General features: G+C 36.0%; 1 protein-coding gene across 2 annotated transcripts in view; it reads right to left on the bottom strand.

The window, feature by feature from the left end:
* The window catches only part of ADAMTS3 (ADAM metallopeptidase with thrombospondin type 1 motif 3), a 241,182-nt gene that overhangs the window by 125,976 nt on the left and 94,019 nt on the right, over nt 1-21,187 (bottom strand). For both annotated transcript variants that reach the window (XM_032458332.1, XM_006188688.3), the window contains exon 4: nt 6,011-6,167. In XM_032458332.1, the coding sequence (XP_032314223.1) occupies nt 6,011-6,167 (157 nt within the window). The remainder of the gene's footprint in view (nt 1-6,010; nt 6,168-21,187) is intronic.

Raw genomic sequence — 21,187 nt, 5'->3', positions numbered from 1 at the left:
TAATGCCATTTACAGCAACATAGAAGACTCTGGAGAATGTCATTCTAAGCGAAGTAAGCCATGAAGAGAAAGAAAAATACCATATGATGTCACTCATATGTGGCATCTAAAAAAAAAAAAGACAAATGAACTTATTTACAAAACAGAAACAGACTCACAGACATAGAAAACAAACTTATGGCTGGGGGGAAGAGGGTGGGAAGGAATAAATTGGGAGTTCAAAATTTGCAGATACTGACTGGTATATATAAAATAGATATACAAGTTTATACTGTTTAGCACAGGGAACTATATTTGATATCTTGTAGAAGCTTATGGTGAAAAAGAATATGAAAATGAATATATGTATATTCATGTATGACTGAAGCATTATGCTGTACGCCATAAACTGACACAATATTGTAAACTGACTATACTTTAATTTAAAAAACACAAAAAAATTCATTAAAAAATATGGAGTTACATTCTATAACACTTCAATTCTACTTTGTATAAAAACTCCTTTTGTTGTATCTATCCATGAAGAGATAGAACAGGCCCAGTAAGACATGTTAATAAAGGAAATAAAGTATCATTATCCTTTATGTCTCACATCTGAAGATCTTTACGCTTCACTCTGCTTCTTGATTATTTTATATAGTAATTTAGGTTTCAATTGCCTTGTCTATAATTATTATAAATACCAAGATGATGAAATATACAAAACCAACCTGAAAAGGAATTCCATAAATATGATTGGTATTTCCATATGAATCCAATGGTAGTAGCCTTGACAAATAGCTGACCTTTAGATTACATAACTAAACTACGCCGCTGTGAAACATTTATCATTTAACACCCACCTAGAAGAATTTTGCTATTTGACAGATCTTAATGATTTAGTAATGTTATGTTTCAAGCTTCATTTAATAAGAAAACATCTGCTAAAATTAATCTCTCTTGGATTTTTTTTTGTGGGTTACAATGCCCACCCATGTTTCTCTTTGATTGGGGCATAGGTCATGAGAACTTTCAAATACAAAGGATTATAGTACCTGCTGATGTGTCTACAGATTCAGGGAAGGACTCTGTGCCTAGGAAGTTCCTAGTGTCAGTAAAGTAAGGAATAGTCTTCCCATTATTCTAATTTTGCTTCATGGCTTCATTCCCTGGCAACCAGGAGCAACTCCCAAATCATTTCTGACTTGTACATGTTTCCCACCTGGGACAAAGACACTCCTTCACAGCACCATGACAACCACACCAGCAACACAAGCACTTGGGTTCGTGCAGGAAAATGAAAATCCTGAAAGGAAGCTAGGAGATAAAGGCTTACTATTCCTTGTTTCCCACTGGTAGGAAGTAATTACAAAAATTACTTTAACACAAAGCTTTTGGTGAATGAATAGTTTGTAATTTGAAGGGAGAAGCCTAAGGGCCTAGGGATTAAATAAAAAAATATGAAAAGCTGCATGATGTCATACAAGCACAGACCCCTCCCTGCCCCCAAAAGAGACTGCCTACAGCAAACTTCTTGTTGATGATAATGTAGACATTCTTCAGAGATGGTCAGAAGTATATTTTGGTTTTTATCTGAGTTTAGATCGATGACTGATTCAACAGCGGAGGTGAACTTTAGGACCCTTTAATAGTTTATTAGCTATGTTGTTACCAAGTAATATTTCAAATCAGTAAAATATAAAATAATTTTGTCCAACCTAAAGATGCCAGAATGGAAGTGGTTTCCATACTCCCAAAGCAGAAATCAGAAAAAGAACTAAATTCAATTCTTCCCCATGACGAAGCAGACAAGTTTCTTTATCATAAGCATGCCAAGTTTATATTTGTTGCTTAATGAAAAGGATGGTGTTCCTTTGCCAGAACCTGGCAGTGCTATGTGTTATGAATACCTGCCAGTTCTGCACTGGAAGAGATTATTTATATTGCCAAATGTAAAACTGCTTTAGGTCTTATTCTTAAAAGAGTAATTCTATGGCAGAGCACTGTATCTGTAATTTTACAAGTTCAATATATTTTTAAACAGCTATTTAATATGTTTCCACATTTCAAAAACAATATAACTTCCTACTAAGAGTCAAGGAAAGAAAATCTGTACAATATATGGGAATGGTTGAGGCTTTTTTGTTGTTGTTGAATTATATTATGTAATACATAATCTCAACAGGTTCAAAGCTGTGACTTTTATTGGAAACCTAGCTAAATATTTTTAAAGATCAGGAATCAAAATAGATGTTTGCATTCAGTCAAGTGGATTAACTTAGGGTTCTTAAGTATGGTAGAAGAACAATTTTTGTTTTATTTTTATTTTTTTAAGGATATAATGCCTTCTCTCCTATAGTGATAGGTAGCAAACATATTTCATGTGCTCCCAAACTTGTGCAATGTTCAATTTCTGATTCTCACGGATACAGAGTTGGGAATGAGAGAGTAGAAGGCATCCATGAGACAATAGCTGGCACCTGACTCCCCAGATAACCTCTAAACATCCCTACTACGACAGGTATATAAGGACATTCTTTGCAGTGACTTGGGGACATAAGTATGAAAATATGTTATGCATTTTTTAGTTCATTTGCTGTCCATTGGCTCTTTTAACTTAATATATCCAAAATTATACCCACTTGTCATCTTTCATCAAGACTATTTCTACTTCCCATTTGAAATATTCAAATTCTCTAGTCTTCCAAATTAGGAATCTGAGTCAGCCTTGATTATTCTTTCTCTCCCACCAATATCTACTCCATCAAACAACCCTGTCAGTTTTACATCAGTCTCAATCAGTTTGGCCCTTCTCTCCATCTCACCTAGTTCAGATCATAATTGGCTTTAATTTAGAGCACTTGCAACAAATTATAGACCTCAAATGAATGACAGTTCTGAATTGCTAAGCTGACAAAACAAGAAATGTGATGAGGCAATCACTGTGACAACTAACAAAATACAGCAGAGCACTGATTTACAGGGACTCTGCTGATGAAACTGTGGGGTTATAAGTGCCTTTGATTATTGTTAAAACTCCTCCTGATGACTTTCTGGCAGAGAAATTTATGAAGACCATGACTCTCAAATATCTCTCTTTCTAACAAAGTCTAATCTTATGTATTTTATTCCTCTTCCTATAACTCTGAAGAGAGACCTCATGTCTCCTCAAATAATAACCTATGTTGATCCCGATAAAGAAGCACTATTTCATATGGTGCTGCAGTTTTAATTTATAAATCAATGTACCTTTCTAATCCTAGATCTAGTTAATTCTACATTTTAGAATGATGGAATAAATTATAGAAATATATTCTTAACTTTAACTACTTGGAAAATGGTTAGTCCATGGAAAAGCTTGGCTCACAGTCCTGTAACCAAGAAGTTAAAAGAAGAATCTAAAAGTTATTGTATGGTATTTCAAGTTCTGAATCTGAATCTCTTTTTACCTTAGGAAGATATTTACACTTTTAAAATCTTTTAAAATACATAGTTATAATTTAAGACTCTCTAAAAGAGGTAAATTGATATCACCAGAAAATCAATTCTATCAGAACTGCATAAGTAAGGAAATAAAAATTGTTAACCTCATACTAGAGTTTACATGGAATATTCTAAGAGAACTGAATGGTTCCATTTTGGTTCAAGTTTTAAAGTAACTGAGAATTAACAAAGGAACCCCTTTTGCTTTGACCCATGACTGTTGAAAACCTTTCCAAAATATATTACTCCAGGTTGTGACCTACCTCTACTATAAAGTAATCTATTTGCAATTGAAAAACTCAAACAGCCTTCAGAGTCTGCATTCTTTAAAATTATTACACATATAACCTGAATATATTGGTATTGATGTTACTGGAATTTATATTTTTAATAATTTCCTAAAGTAGTGTGCCAAATTATCTTAATTCCATCCTATTCTCTTAAATTTATATACCTTGACTTCTAAATTATTTCCCCTAGTCTAGCACCTAAAATATAATAGATATTAAACAATAGTTTTTGCAATTTTCTTATTTCAAGAAAAAATTAATCTTCTCCCCTATTAATACCAGGCTACTGATATTTATAGAAATACTTTCAGAGATTGAAATGGAGCAGTAGGGTAGTTTGGTGAAACTAGACTAGGACAGGTGGAGTGAATGGAAGGACAGTCATAGAGACTGACCTGATTTCCAGTCCTCCAAGACCATTCCATAACATGCGGGCTATGCTTTCCTAAAAGACGTTTGACCATTTCCTCAAAAGAGGTATTAGACATTATTAACACATAACAATCAAGACTATAGGAAAAGTACTGTATCTTACTATCCTTTGATCTAATCAGTCTTCTGATTTAGAGTGACATTTTTAAAACATGAAATATTTATAAATGAGAATTAATGGTAATATATTCACAACATGAGGGCAGGCAATATCTAACTATTCAACTTTAACAAAACTCCTAACATACAAATCTTTTGCACAAAATAATTAATATGAATAATAACAATAATACCAGCTAGCATTAACTAGGCACCTTTTATTGTTGAGGGCTACCTTCAGCAATTTGCATATATTATTTCTAATTCTGATTACAATTGTGCAGTGTATTTTTATTCTCTAGTCACAGATAGAGGAAAGAAAGCTCAAAAAGGTTAACTACTAATCTAAGGTAACAGAACAACTTGAGGTTGTAAAGCTGTCACTCACACTGGTCTATCTAACGGCAAAGTGTGTTTTCATTCTATTACACCACAGTGACCCTCTGGGATAGGCACACGTTTCATACCTCTGCATCTATTAATATAATCCTGTTGTTTCAAATCAGAAATTTTTCAAAAACTTTTCAGGCAATATTAATTTTAAATTTATTTTAAACTGTACTATCCTGTTAGTACAACACAGTAAGAGAAGCTGGTGGCATCTGAAAATTAGACTAATAACCAGGTAACAACTCTCAAAAGACACCATTAATTTAGAAGACAGATGGCCACTAAATTAAGACGATTATTTGTATCCCTGATATTTCCTTAAGGGAAATTTCCATTGCCTTTAATTCAGAAAGTTGGCTGGGCAAAAGAAAGTACAGTTGACCATTAAGCAACACAGGTTTGAACTGCTCGAGTCCATTTATACATGAATTTTTTTCTATGCTAAACATGATCCGCTGATCCATGGCTGGTTGAATCCGGGGTTAATTGAATCTGTGGATACAGAACCTCAGGCATGGAGGGCTTGTGTATGTTAAGAGGCAGACTATAGATTATACTTGGATTTTTTACTACAAGAAGGGTTATTACCCCAACCCCAACACTGTTCGAAGATCAACTGTATGGACTTTTTGAGATTTGGTTTAAAAAAAAAAACATAGATTTCCAAATTTCCTTTCTTCTCCATAAAGGGAACTTCTATACCCAACTTATAAAAACATCTCTAATGCCAAGTTGCTTTCAGATTTCATTAAAACAAACAAACAAAAAACCCAAAAATAGAATATCTAATATGCCATAATTTACTTGACTTTAGCAGTCCAGCCTACCTTGTAATAAAATTTGACAGAATCGTTCAACTCATGTGTCTCTTCTACATTGTAAAAAGCTTTGCAAAATAGACAAATAGCATTCTTAATTTCAAATGTATCTATCATGCTGGTCTTATAAAATACAATTCTTTGCCATATCTCATTTTAAAAGTTTTAAAATAATATTGATAATGCATAATTTAGATACTTCTGAAAGACACAAATATTTTCAAATTTTAACATGTTAGAGAAAAGATCGTTTTAATGTGAAACTTTAAAAGAGATCATAAGTAACAAACATTTGGGGATACAATAAAGCACTGAAATAAAATAATGCCTATAACACAGTCCTCCATGCATTTTAAAAAAGGCAAGCCATATTTCATGATTAATAGATATAAACTTCTTTCACTATCTCCACATTATAGAAGAGCACATGACAATCACATTCTCTTAATTGATGGGAGAGTGTTTGCCATAGTGTCTTAAAATCATAGTTAATTATTAAGGCTTGTCAAAGATGCCTACCTCTGTAGTGGAAGTCTTGGGACATGTCTACGGGAGCCCGTTCTACTGCTGATCTCTTGTAGACAACGTGAATCCTTCCTTTTTCTTCTTCCATCTGCTTACCTCTTTCCAAGGGTTCAATGAAATACTCATCATTATCACTTTTTATCATTCCAGCCTAAAGAAAGCATAAAATGTGTTAATTTTAAGAGAAATACCTATCATCTCTAGCTCACAAGTTCCCTTTTAAGTGGCAAGAATACAGTTTTTGAAAACTGGTGGTTTTTCTTTCCACTTTTGGTTGTAAATTTAAAGTGGTTAAGTGACTACTAAATATCAGTTACTCAGATAAAGTAGAAATTCATATATGGTAGGAATAAAAAATTCACATAAGATAGAATAAGAATGTCATACAGGGTAAGAATAAGAAAATCATACAATCTATATATTCCATTAGACTGTAAAAGAACTACATTTATATGTTCTGCTTGGTATTTTATCTCTAAAAAATATTATGGGGCACATAAATTCAAGAAACAACTCTAATTTCCCATAATAACCCATTGTGGAGCTGCTGTCCATGAAGGCAAGGTAGTTTTTTAAACTCATCTACATCTCTCTGCTATCCCACTACAGTGTAAGAGGAATGAGTTCCATGGTACACTCAGTACACAAGGTTATTTCTGTCTTTAAATAGCCTCTTAAGTTTCACTGGAAACCTCACATTTCTAATATGTATTTATTTTAAGAACTAATTCACATTTGTCCCGTATTAATCTAATTTCATGATTTTACATATTTTTTCCCTCCTCAAGCCTCATCCTTTTGATTGAAAATGTTATTTTATATTCAATTCCTTCCTTCTACCTCTTGAGTGTTTTTTCTGACTCTTTCATCTTTTGTTTATTTAGAAAACACCAGAACTATACTGTTGAGTACTATAGGTAAAGAGAAATGAAATGATGACTTTGTCTGAAATTCATTCTTCCTTAAGTATCAAGTCCACATTGCAGTCAAATAGTTATAGCTCATATTCCTAGTGTAAAGGTCATATATTAATACGTGATATTCATTTAAACAGCAGTACACTTTTTGAAAATAGAATTGAAGAAATAATGTATTAATGTAGAATTGTAGTTATTTTGAAAATATGTATCACACCCAAGGCATATTTTCTTCTGAGGCCCTTATTCTATATTTTCAAATATAAGGTCACTGGCCCTCACAGTACACAGGCAACGGGGGAGGGGGGAGTGATTCCCACCCCTTCTAACCATTGATCTAATGGCTCTACTGTTCTGTGTCAAGCAGCACAGACGTGGAAGGTAGGTATGTTTTGCCAAACAGCACTTGTTTTTAGCAAATGTGCCTACGACTATAGCTTTTGTGATGCATTTGAACCTGGCCCCTCATTTTCAATCTGATTTCTCCCACCAGATACACTCTGTCCCTTTCTTCCCCTAGGTAAGCCTCACAGGGAATTCTTAGAAGCTATGGTGTCTCCATGTGCCATTTCTACACCTACCTAAATGTTGTGCATATGCAAACAGCCCTTGAACTTATGTGATCATGTCTTACAAAGAAACACCACTACATCTCCTTCACAATGTTTAGTTTTTACCCTCTTGAACAAACTTCTGGCCTTCATTAAAAAGAACGCTGAGCTAGTGGGCATTCCATAGTAATGCTGATCTTCCAGACACAACTCCAATAAATTATAATTATTTTGAAAATATGTATCACATCCAAGGCATATAAATCCAGTATTTGGAGTTGTGTTTTCATCTGGTCAAATTTCCAACATTTTTCTCATGCTTTTCAATTGTCATTTTAATCTCTTTAGCATTAGTGTCATATTCCATATCTCTTTTTACCAGTAATTTTCAACATCACTTATTTGCCCTGCTCAGGCATGAATGGGTTAATAATGCTCATAAAACATACCCAAGCTAAGTATAAGCACAGCAAACATATAACAAGTTAACTAGCAGTACCACATCCAAGGCTTAACTGTCCAGCCTCATTACTAACGCCATCTGTTGGTGGGAGGCAGTGTTAACTGGCTTTATCATGGAAACACAGGTCTGTTGTATATCTAAGTTTATATATTGAAGTTTATCAGTATTCATCTTTTTTCTAGTCTTTTCTTTGCCCCAAATCTATTCAGGCACCGTGTCCTGTAAAGTCTCTTGCATTCTTCTTTCATCCCTCTCTTTCCACTGCCATTTCCTTAGTTACAGACCTCATCACTGCTCATCTGGATGACAATTTTACCTCCTGTCATGAGACTGCCTATAGATCACGATTCTCCCAGATGAGTGCCTAACCCTGGGTGGAAACAGTGGTCACCAAAGCAGCCAGAAACTTCTGGGCAACAGGCAATGGCTACTGGGGACACTTGAAAGTCATAGGGAAGGGAGTAAGGATTAGCCCACATGCTATTAAACTTTTCTACGTATCTTCTATTGCAAACATTCAAATCCCAGGCCCCGTGATGTTACTTTCCCCACCAGGCCACAGGTAAAATTTAACACAGCAAATCCTCCTTCTTAGAAGGCAATGGAAATTTAAGCGAGGTTGAGGGAGTATCAATGGTAAGACAAAAGCTGGGTCACATAACCTCCAATAACTCCATGGACAGGAAATCTGAGAGCCTACCCTCTTATTCATCAATTTAAGCAAAGTTTAATGAAAAGAGTACTTTATCTAAAGCCTGTACTAGATATCTCAGTAAAATAAAACATTCTCAAAGACATGGTTCATTTACCCTCCAGTTGAGGGCAATCTAGTCAAATAAATGAAATATATGCCTGAAGGTATTCAGTGAGGTATGTTATGGGAAGTCTAGAAAGCAAGCAGTTGGTTGAAAATCAAATCAAGTGAGCATCTTTCCCCACAAGCTTAACACACATAGCAAACAGTCCACAGGAGCTGCTGATTCTCCATCCAAAATTATCTAAAATCTATTTCAACTGAAATCACTCTAGTCCCTATAGGAACTTCACTTTGGCCACTGCTATTGTTCAGTCTCACATTTCCACATAGCACACTATTTTCAAAAAACTAGAATGTGGTAATAAATGGACTGAACACATAACAGCTCAAAACATCAGGTGCTTCTTTCTTGCTCACATAAAAGTTCAGCATGGTTCTAAGTCAGCTGGGGGAGAGGCTCTGCTCCACACAGCCATGCAGGTGTCCAGGCTGACAGTGGCTCTGCCATCTCCAAACGGGATCCCAAGGACACCCAGTCAGAAGGAACGACAGCACAAGGAAGCCCACGTGGGAGGTTTCTACGAGCTGGTCCAGGTCATTTCCACCCCCACCACTTACTTGCACAGGGAGGGCACAGTCACAAGGCTGGCTCATAGCCAACTGCAAAGACAGCCAGGAAATGGAATCTGGCTGTGTGCCCAGGGAGAAAGACAAATGGATTTTGAGGAACAGATGGCAGTCTCAACCTCAATAAGATGGTGTCACTCCGTCACTTACCACACTTCAGTTGCTTCCCATTGCACTTAAAGTGACACCCTCCACCATGGCCTTCAAGGCCTGCATCACCTGCCCTGCCTGTCATGCTCAAGCTTCGCCACTCCCCCTGCACTTACAGCACCCCAGACCGCTGGGCCTTTGCTCAGTTCTGATTTTCTTTTGATAGTCCCAAGCTCTTTACAGCCCCAGGCTTTTGAAATGCCAATGGCTCTGCTTAGAAGGCTCCTTCTCCACCATGCCACACTTCCCCTAGCTGGCAATTTTTTATTCTCCAGGTCTTAGCATATGTATCGTTTCCTTAGAAATGATCCTCTGACTTCCTCATTCCCACATAGATTAGGTGCTCCCATCTGAATTAGGGCCCATCTTAACCAATCATTCTGACTCGGAGCAATGTGTTTTCTCTCATGGCCCTTAACACAAGTCCCAGGTTGCTTTACCTAAATGTTACCTTTATTATTCTGTCTCCCCCTGGCACTGTCAGGTCCTGAGAAGGACTAGTGTCTCTTCACTCCCCTTTGTCTCCTTAAGTGCCAGCACAATCGCTGCATAAAATATGCCTTCAATACATATTTGATGAAAAATGACATGAATAAGTGGTAAGGGGTGGAAGGAGAAGCATTTTTAGAGGCTGTGATGATCTTCAAAAGGTGGGAGGACTGCCATGCTGGTGGTGTGAGAGGAGGCATTAGACGTGAGACAGCTCAGGCTTGAGCAAAGGCTGTCCAGTGCAAAAGCCCAAGATACGCTTGAGGACAGTGGGTAACCAATTCATTCAGAGCAGAGTCTGCACAGGGCAGTTCTGGAAAATAAGGGCATGGAGGACTTGTGTCACCTTGCGTCTGAATTTTAATGAAGAATGGAGACCAGCAGCAACAACTATGGTTGACCAGATGGACTAAAACAAGGCAGTGTTTAAAAGATTTCTCTGATGATTATGTTCCAAGTGGAAGAAAGTCCAGAAAATAAGCAAGCACGAGGCTAAAATAAAGTTCAGGTAGCAGAGGATGTAATGGCAAGAGAAAAAGAGAAAAAAGAATGAATTCAAGAGTGATTACAGGCAAAAATAAATACTTGGTGCCTTTTAAAACGTAAGCTTCTCTGCTTACATTTAAAGCTGCCAAGAGCTCCCCTTCCATGCTTTAGAATAACCAAAGTTCTTAGGTAGGTCACTCAGCCTCCCCTGCTCTCAGCACCTCTACCTCTAGGGCCTCGTCTCTTTACTCGCGCCCTTGCTGGTTCCACTTCAGCCACAGAGGGCTCCTCGATGATGCGCGACACCCCAGACAGTGCCCTTATTAAGGCCTTTGAACCAGAAAGGCACTTTCCACTTGCACTTTCCTTTTGTGGGATCTTCTTCCTCAGAATTCCACATGCCTTACTCTTTCATATCTTCTGGTCCTTGCCTAACTTCCCATGACGCACACCCTGACTACGCACCTGCTTCCCCACCCAGCACCTCCAAGCCCTCTCGCTCTGCTCCATCCTTCCCATTGTACACACTGCTTTCTAACACACTAGCCAACATAACCATTTATCATGTCCATTGTTCACTGTCAACGTCCCAACAGTCTCCTGGGAATAGGGATGGTCAGGTATTACTTTTAGTCTACTCTGTTCACTGTGTATTCCAAGTGCCTAAAACAGTGCCTGGCACAAACTAGATGTTCAATAAATATTTGCTGAATGACAAAATGAGAAGAAAAGAAAAAGGAAGAGAGGAAGGTGCGATCCAAAATCACCCCTAAATTTTGAAGTTGAGTGACTAGGAAACGAATACTTTCATTCACAGAAACAGAAAAGCTAAAATGGAAAGCTGATTAGAAAGGCAGAGAGAAAATTAGTTTAGTTTTAAGCATGTTCACTTGAGGTGGTGGTGAAAATGCCCAACACGCAGTGGAGAAATGCAGAATTGTTATTCAGAAAAACTGCCACAGCCAACAATGCGTCTTCTCAGAGGCAATAGCTAAAATTCTTGAAAAAAATAAAATACAGAAAAAAAATTCACAAAGAGATTTGAGGAAGAGCCTATAGAGAATCTTGAGAAATACTTCCAGAATCTTAGACTATTACTACATAGGAAATTCCTAAGATCTGAACTGAAGACCATGGCCTTCAAGGCCCTGCATGGCTTGACACTGTCTCTTTTTCTGGCTTCTCCTAATACTTTATACCTTGCTCTTTCTGCTGGAGCCACATGGTCCCTGGCCCCACTGGCACTACCCCCACTTACATAAATTAGCCTCCCCTTCCCTCTCTATCCCAGCCTTTTTTACTTCAAGGCATCACCTATGTGATTGTCTGTCACCCTTTTGGAACATAAACTTTATCAAGCATAGACTTTGTCAAACTCACTGCTGTATCCCAGGGTCCAGACAGTTTTTGGCTCAAACTAGGTGCCTAATATTTGAGGAAGGGTAGATGAGGAAATTAATGTAAGAAATGGACAAGTGAAAACAAAACATCTTAGAAGGAAACTGAAAAGGGATGGCCAGGGAGATGGGAGGAAAACAGAGTAGAATGTCATGGGCATCTAAATAGGAAAGAGTTTCATCAAAATAAAAGTGACTGCAGTGAAGAAGACACATAGAGTGAAGACTGCGAGAGGTAACCAGACACACACAGAGTCTAATTAGAGTAGCAGGGCTGAAGAGGCAGTGGAAAGAGCAAGTGGTAAAGCCAAATATATTCCAGACCCTAGACTATTCAGAGCCGTTGTAGGTAGATTCTTCTGCTGCTCTTCCCACCACACTATGTTGCCCTCAGTCGCTACCAAAAATGGAGTGACTATTTTTTAAAGTAATTGCATTTTTTTACAATCCAAATGCCCATCAACAGGAAATTGGCTTAAGAAGATGGGCTATATGTATGCAATAGCATATTACTCAGCCATAAAAAAGAATGAAATACTGTCATTTGCAGCAACATGGATGGACCTGGAGAATATTATGCTTAGTGAAGTAAGTCAGACAGAGAAAGACAAATACTGTATGATATCAACTTATATGAGAAATAAGACAAATGAATCTATATACAAAACAGAAACAGCCTCACAGACTTAAAAAACAAACTTACGGTTACCAAAGGGGAGAGGAACAGAAGGAGGGACAAATTAGGAGAATGGGATTAACAGACACAAACTACTATACATAAAATAGATAAGCAACAAGGATTTACTGTATCGTACAATGAAATACATTCAATATCTCGTAATAACCAATAATGGAATGCAATTTAAAATACATATATATATATAACTGAATCACTTTGCTGTACAGCTGAAACTAACACAATATTGTAAATCAACTACACTTCAGTTAAAAGAAAAAAAAAGGCACTCATGCTTTTAGATGAGACTGTCCCATGTAAAAAATCATCAGTACCAACAGTTAAGTAGTGAAGTTTCTTTTATTCACTAATATATTCATTTAGGTAGTCATGCATTCAATGAATATTTTTGGAAGCTCAAAGATCATGCATTTTTATTTATTATATTAAATAACTCACACTCCTGCCTTCAAGCCCTATAGTTTTATTTCACAGTATATAATGGAGTGACTGAAAGGAATAAAACCCAATATATATAAAATTAAGAAGTCTCAGACCATGACATTCTAAGTACTACTATTATTTATAATGCTTCCAGAAATTTACAACTCTTAAATTATAACTTAGAAATATTTAGAAATGTCACACACAAGATTACATATGGTGCTGAAGGATTCTGTTTAAACAGATGCAATCACTTCTAATCCATCTTTAATGTTCTTTAACTGATGTACGGTATCAAGACAATACTTCATAAATTTCCCTTTATGACACAAAGCCCTCCACATTTACCATTCTATGATCCCATGTAAAAATACAGAAACTATTTATGGTATTTCTCAAACTACTTTCCAAGATTTAGCACAGATTAATTGTTTAAATATTTACTATGTGTATTTACAGCATTAAGCACATTGTAGTAAATATTTTATTATATTTTAATTAAATCTTCATACAATCCCTTTGACATCAGTTTTCAGGGGATATTTATAAAACAATGATCTATGCTAAAAAGCCAGCTGCATAAGTCCCCTCTCATCTGGCAACTCTTCCAGCTACATCACTCAGCTTAAACACTGCCAAGAACCAGAATTAAGCCAAATAGCTTCTGAGCATGGAAACAGCTATTACAAAGGCCACCCTCCTTATTCACTAGGAGGGGTCCTCACAGCTATATTTGACACCCAATTCTAATAAACCAGGTTAGATGGTTTCCTAATCCGCATCAGAATGTAAATGGCCAACAAGGGTAAGGGGTGTGGGGTCCAGGGAGCTTCAGATGAGATAATGTCTGTAAATGCTCTTTGTAAGACTGTAAAGCACTACAGCAAATGTAAAGCTCCAGTCTCTGCATGTCTGTAATAGCAAACAGCAGTCACCAAGAAAAGACTAATTCGTGTTCAACTTAGTTTAAAATGAAAATCATATAAAAGACATTTTAAAAAGAATTCCAACAAAAATTACTAACCTTTTCTTGAAAATTCTGTGCTAGATATTCTAAAAAATCTTATGCTATGGAAACATTCTATTTTTAATTGTGACACTTAAATGTCATTTTACTGTAGTGATTCTCAAATCTATTAAGGAAGGAGAGGAGAGCTAGATAGCTTTTTTTAGAAGGCCAAGAAATATGTGCCAAATAATGCAATACATAATTGAAGCTGAGCTAACTCAATATCCATTATTTTGTGCAAATTGATTATAATCTTATACTAGGTCATACCATAGAAAAGCAATAATAAGTTTCAAATTTCTAGTTTAAGTTTGAATTAAGCTAGTTTAATTAAATTTAGTTTAGTTTTGAATACCTAGAAGACACACTGAGAAAATTTTATATTAATGTTGTGTGTATATGTGAGAGAGAATAAGTGTAAAATATAATATTCAAGAAAGACTATAATTGTACTTTAGCAGTACAACAACTCCATCTTAGCTCACTAAGGTTCATAAAAACACATTTTGAGAATTGTCATTTTACTGTGTTGCTTCCTTCAGCATTTATTCTGTCAATGTGTCAATAAAATTCATTGCCTAGTTCCATTTTTTCATTAGAATGGACAGGTATTATTATACGAGTATGATTTTCATGTCTTTCCTGAATTTTGGTTAGAATTTCAATGACACCCTCAAAATTTCGAGAGAGGAGGCACAGGAGAAGGCAACGTAGTTGAGAACTGTTAGAAAATGGAATGAGGAGAACAGACTCAAAAGCTGTATTTGTCAAACAAAAGCATTATTTCTTTATTTACATAAAGAAGCTTAATTATTTGGAATGCATTTGGATAGAGTTTACGAAGAGTGAGAAGTAGCTAAAATATCCCTGAAGCCATGCCATTGGTTTCCATAAAGTCTTCCCTTGTTCTAAAGCCAGAAGTAATTTTTACTCTTTTTGGACTCCCAGCATTTTATCTATATTTCTATGGCACTTACCATAGTCAATCTTTTATTATAGTTATTTATGTCAACTGTTCTACTACCTGGAAATTAAGAGATGTTGAGTAAGATGTCAATTGAACTAAAAAATAAATCTGATCAAATTCTGTATTTCTATGTGGGTTTGGCTGGAGTTTCATTCAACAACGATCCCTTCAGAGTGACTTCTGAATCTCAACAGCATCTAACATAATCCCCCAAATTGATGACACTGAATGTATATTTGCAGAATCTTCTCTGTGAAGGGAGTGAATAGGCCCTCTAGTCAGGCAGGTGTTAGAGCTAGAGTCACAAGTTTAAAAAAAAAAAAAGCCATTTGACTGAATAAATCTTGACTCAATTAATTGCTAAAGCAATTGGGTCTAACTTTAACCAGTGACATTAGACATCGCCATTTCAGTTCCTTTATTAGACAGCATAACCTCCAAGCCTCTGCTGCCTGATTCTTATCAAAATCTAGGTTACAAGAAATAAAATTCTAGGAAGATTTACTGAAGGCTAAAGGATTTTCTAGACATCTGGTTTAATTGCTTTATTTTCTCTAATCTCCGTTACCAGCCCCTGCCTTACCATTAAGCGAGGCCATCATTATTTGGGCCACCAATAAGACTGTTTTCATTCAACTATGTAAAAGTGCCAGAACATCAGCCTCTGATGAAGATTACACAAAAAGAGCCCTAGGAAGCTCGTTAGTGTAACAACAGTATGTTTGCTGTTGAGGACCTCTCTCAATATCATACTCTGTTTGCTATGTTAGCATCAGGGGGGAACAATCTCTCAGATTTATTAATAGGAACAGTTTTGCCTCTCCTGAGAAACAGGTTCATTTTTATTTTACAAGCACTTTATATTATATAATTAACCAATATCTGTGAGAAAACTCAGAGTCCAATTTGTATTCTACCTTTAAGATAATCTTGTGCCATGAATCCTTGGAAACTGAATTTTTCTTGGGTATTAGTTTTCCATTTTCAATATTTTATTGTGTGAATGCATATAAACTGCCCTATATCTTTATCATATTGAAGAAGGTAGGTACTTGCTGAGTTAAAGCACAAGCCCTATATACTTCAAGGGAAAACTAAGACACTATGGTTTAATTTGCAACAGGAAAGCATATTGCTCTAGAAATGTGTAAATTATCGGATTTAAGTGTATTAACAATGTTTAGCATTATTCAATACTTCACAAGTATCTGAGTAGCCCTCAAAAAGTTGAGGCTAAATTATTTTTATCATTTTTAGCATAAAATGTGACAGCTCATGACTCTAAATCTTGTTTTCCTCTAATTTCTTAATGATTGATGTTGTACAACATAAAATATAAGTATTAAATGCATTTATTTTTAATTTGGGTGATGATTTTATGTAGCTGTGAATTCCATCTATATTAATAAATATGCATACCCAAGATATAACCTCATGAATCTTGGCAGAGGGCTTATGTGAACCAAAACAGCACGTTTTTTGTCATTTATTGCCTCTCGTTGTTTAAAACATAAAACAAAACAAACCAACAATATCAATAAGAACAAAGAAACTGAATCAAAGTAGCCAATAAGAGAAGAACAAAAGGGCAAAAAAAAATTTTTTTTAATGAATTAAAAAGGAAAGAAAGAAGAGAAGAAAAGCTAGTCCAACCGAGCTTTAGGTTCCAAATTCAGCAAAACGAGAGAATGAGCATGAGCAAGATGCAGAGGGACAAAACAGGAACTTCCGAGGAGTCCTTGCACCTTTCACTATACACTAAGAATGCACATTAGGCCCTCCTCCACCTCCTTGTATATGTGCCTAGTGCAGACGTGCCACAACAGTCATGATAAATTTGTTGCTAAATATCTGTAAAGGTAAAACATCAAAAAATGTTCAAGCATGGAAAATACAGTTGATCTTTTCTTTTGTGGAAGGAAGCAGAAAATGGAAAAACTAAAATTATGCAACACTCTTAAGTACCCTTTTGCAATTTAAAAGTCAGTTTAATGATTGCACACCCTACAAAGAAACCATGTTTACTGTGGCTCACTCATAGCTGCTGTGCTTGTACAACTACAGAGGGAAAGGATGGGATACAAAAGTGAAGAAGGGAGAAGGATGTGAAGGGGACGGAGTCTGGAGATGAATGTAGGGAGAGGTTCTCTCTACCCTAATTTTCAGAAAGTCTTAAAAATCTCTAATAAGATGATTTTCATAAACATTTGACATTTGTGGAATGTATGGCATATAAATACTTTATTTATTTAAAGAAAACTTTGGTTCTTTTTCATAAAGAGAATAAATCATACCTAGCATATCAGATTTAGTTTTTTATATTGAGTTTTTTCACAGCAAAGCATTTTATCTGATAATTTCCCCAAGTCACAATGAGATTTATAAGGATATATAAGAAATTGCTAAGAAAAAACTTGAATTCGATGACTAATAGGATCAAAGACTACAAATATTCACTTTATTAATATGATCAGTTCAGGAAACCAATAGAACCCTTCTGATTAAATGTTCAGAACTTCCTTTATGATCTTGCCATTAACATACTTGCCAGGCTTAAAGATAAGATGAAACCTACTTCATCTTAGCATAAAAGAGGAATCTTGCTTGATTCACACAAGATTTGGGTTTTGATCATAGCTTTGCTACTAATTAGCATGACTTTTGAAAGTTAATTTAAGTTCTTTGGCACTCAAGTTTCATAATCTGAAAAACTACAAGAGTTTTACTAGATTAATCACAAAAATGACTTCCAATTAAATTATCTTCCAATAGTGGAGCTCCCAGGAAAGACGTGTATTTGAAAAGCTGTGCCCTGCCAATATTCCAAGACCCACTCATTCCCATGACAAATAACTCGAAATATTATTATAAGATTAATGTAAAGTAGGTCGCAAACTTTAGTGTGCCAAAGAAATTAGGTCCCAACCTCAGAGATTTTTCCATGTTTCAACTCCAGAGAGTCTGATTCAAAAGGCCTGGGATGGGGATCAGAAATCTGCAATTTTAACAAGCACTTCTTGTTAAATGCTGCAGATAACAGTAGTCTGCAAATTATAGTTTGAGAAAAACTGCTTAAAAATAATGTGCCAATCAAAATGAATTCTGGGATATTTACTCCCTTATGCTAAAACAAATTTTAAAAAGATGACTATTTAAAGGAAACATGAGTAAATGGAATCTGTGAATTGAACTCTATGTAATAATTAAAATACATAATAGTCATCTACTAAAGATATAATAAAATATGTATATAGTTCTCAGGTTTTTAAGAGTTTGCAGAATGAGTCAGGCTGTCAAATTAACAGTTACAAGGAAAATTTTAAATCATATTCTTTCATTTAGCAGGAAATAGGTATATACTAACAGTCAGCTGTCACAGGAAAGAAAAAGCTTTATAAATTCCAACAATTAAAAAATAGTTTAAGGGGAATGTAAAATTCAAAAGAATTTAACTTTTTCACCTTAGAAATTATTCAAAATAGCATTATAACATTATAATACATACCAAAGTACATAGCCATTCCAAACCTTCCTGAGTCAAGGAGATTAATGATTAATAATTATTATAGTCAGGATTGTGCATTATACTACATTTGGAGGGTACACATAGAAAGATATATTTGCTGTTCCAAAAAAGAGAAGCTAGATTACAATTAATATTATATATAAATTACGGTTATATTTTTATAATATATATATAAATTTATACATAAATAATATAATTTAAATCATTGGATTGGCAAGCGGCATCAGGGTTGATGGCTCCTAGGGCAGTGTTTCTCAAACTTTAAAGCTTAAATGCATCAGCTGGAGATCTTATTAATACAAATGCTGATTCACAGGTCTGAGATTCTAAATTTCAAATAAGCACCCAGATGATGTGGATGCTTCTGGTCCCTGGATAACACTTTGAGTAACAAAGCCTCAGGGCATTTCAACCTCATTGAGTTAAACAGAGGAAATCCCATGAATTGGATATATGTTAATGTGGCACATTTTATTTTCCAAAGATGGCCCAGAACACAGTCTCCCATTCCAAACTGCTTTTCTCAGCATGACCTTGCCACTCCCCTATCAAGAGGAAGAGTTTAATTGCCCTCCCCTTGAACCCTGGGCAGCTTTTGTGATTCACTTGTAATGAAAGAAAACGTAGTGGAGGTTATCACTGCATGATTTCTGAGCCTAGTTTGGAAGAAGTCTTAAAGCTTCTGCCACAGTCTTAAGAAACACTCTCTTTCCAAATGCTTCCTCTCAAAACCAGCTGTCACACTGTGAGAGGTCCAAGTCACATGAAGAGGCCACAGGTAGGCACTCTGGTAACAGTCCAAGCCTCTGAATCACTCAGCCCAATCACCAGACATGTGAATGAAGAAACCTCCATATAGTCCCAACACTCAGCCATTCACTCACTCCCATTCTTTTGAGCAATCCCAGATGAGGACCCAGACATTCTGGAGCAAAGACAAATCAACCACTCTTGCCCTTTCTGAAGTCCTGCCACACAAAATCCATGAGCATAATAAAATGGCTGTTGTTTCACACCCAAATCTGGGTGGTTTGTTACACAGCAATGGAAAACAAAGAATGGAATTAGAGTTAAGGTAGAAGAAGAAGGACATGGAGTGAATAAAAGCAAATACTTGATACTTACATATTATTTTTAATTGTTTAGACAAAGTTGTATAGTGAAGAGATGGAAGGTCTGGTGATAGAGACAAAGCTTTCAAAACTGTTACAAGAACTCAAGGAAAAAGTTTGGGGGAATAGGAGACAAGTCCTGAGATGAGGCAAGAGATTATAACAGAAATTGATGGGGACAATAGCAAAGGAAATTTGAAGGCATCAGCAACAAATAAATAGTAACCAATTAGATGGAAACCTGAGAATATATAATGGAATTCAAAAATGGAACAGGAACTGTTAAGACTGTAGGATGGCTTCTGGTTCCATCAATGGAGCCCCTTTTACTAGACCAACTGAATACCCATAAAGCAAAACATAAATCAAACCAGAGAACAAAGGAAAAGCTGTAAGGAGAGAAATGAAAGTGATACAAATAGAACACTCAGTGGGCATAAATAACAGTGGGAAGAAAGAATGATGGCAGAATGGCCAAAATGATTCATGGATTCCTGTGAAACTTCCTCCTAACAAAAATGTTTGAGTCCCTACTGTGGCTCATTCACTGGTCTAGGAACTGGGATATAGTGAGGAATATGACAAAGTCCTGCCCTATAAAGTTTAAAATACTAGTGAAGACAATAAACAAGTAAATAAATGATGTAGCTGTGTTTTCCTCTTCTTTCTGTGCACACAGCAGAAGACTGCATTTCCCAGCCTTCCCTGCAAGTAGATATATTCAGATACTAGCCAATGGAATACCGGTGGAAGTAATATATGCCACGTCTTAGACTGGGCCATAAGATCCTCTACGTGAGTAGATGAGAGAAGAGAAAGTTAGGTGTTTGTCTGTTTTGCTCCCTACCAAACAAAATATCTGAGAGTGGTAGTGTCTAGTTTCCTCAAGTACTCCCTTCCATGGCCCCAACTTTAGTACCATTTCCCTGCCTTGCCCTTTGAGACCCTGGGACAAAACAACATTCAGTGCTTGAGACTCAAGGCTCTGGGTGCCTCAGCATCCCATGCTGGTTTCCTTATCTCTGCGCACACCCACTTAAAGAGTCCCTAAACAAAACTCGTCTAATGAAACCTTTTTAAGAATGTCACTGCTCCCCACCAGGACCGTGACAGATACACTACTCTACGTCGTTAAAAATTCAAATAAAGAGCATAATACTTATGTCTTAAAAAGAACTAGTAAAATGATAAGAATTTTAGAACTGAGAGTTATCCTGGAAATCACCTTGAGCCCATTCACCTTATTTTACACTGATGTTACCAACAACCTATAATGGATTTCCTTTTCACATTTTCTACATAGTCATTAAATTTAGCTCACATCAAAAGAAAAGTATATGTCAAACTTTTTATATATTTCAGGATACTTATTTATGATATTTATAATATTTTCAGAAAAAAAGTCACAAGATGCAATTCTTAAAATTAACACCCAGAAGCTAGTTCTACATTGGAACAGAGTCCACCTCAGCTGGAAGGCAAAGAACATATATTTCTCAGTTCTCATTCTTTCAATGAAACCCTACTCTGTTTATAGAGCTGCCAAATGGCTGAAACAGCCTCAAACAGTTTACAGTACTGAAATATACTGACTTTTTCC

Source organism: Camelus ferus, chromosome 2 (assembly GCF_009834535.1).
Source record: "Camelus ferus isolate YT-003-E chromosome 2, BCGSAC_Cfer_1.0, whole genome shotgun sequence".
Lineage (NCBI taxonomy): Eukaryota > Metazoa > Chordata > Mammalia > Artiodactyla > Camelidae > Camelus > Camelus ferus.
Note: the sequence above shows the minus strand (reverse complement) of the source record. Positions and strands in the feature narration are given on the sequence as shown.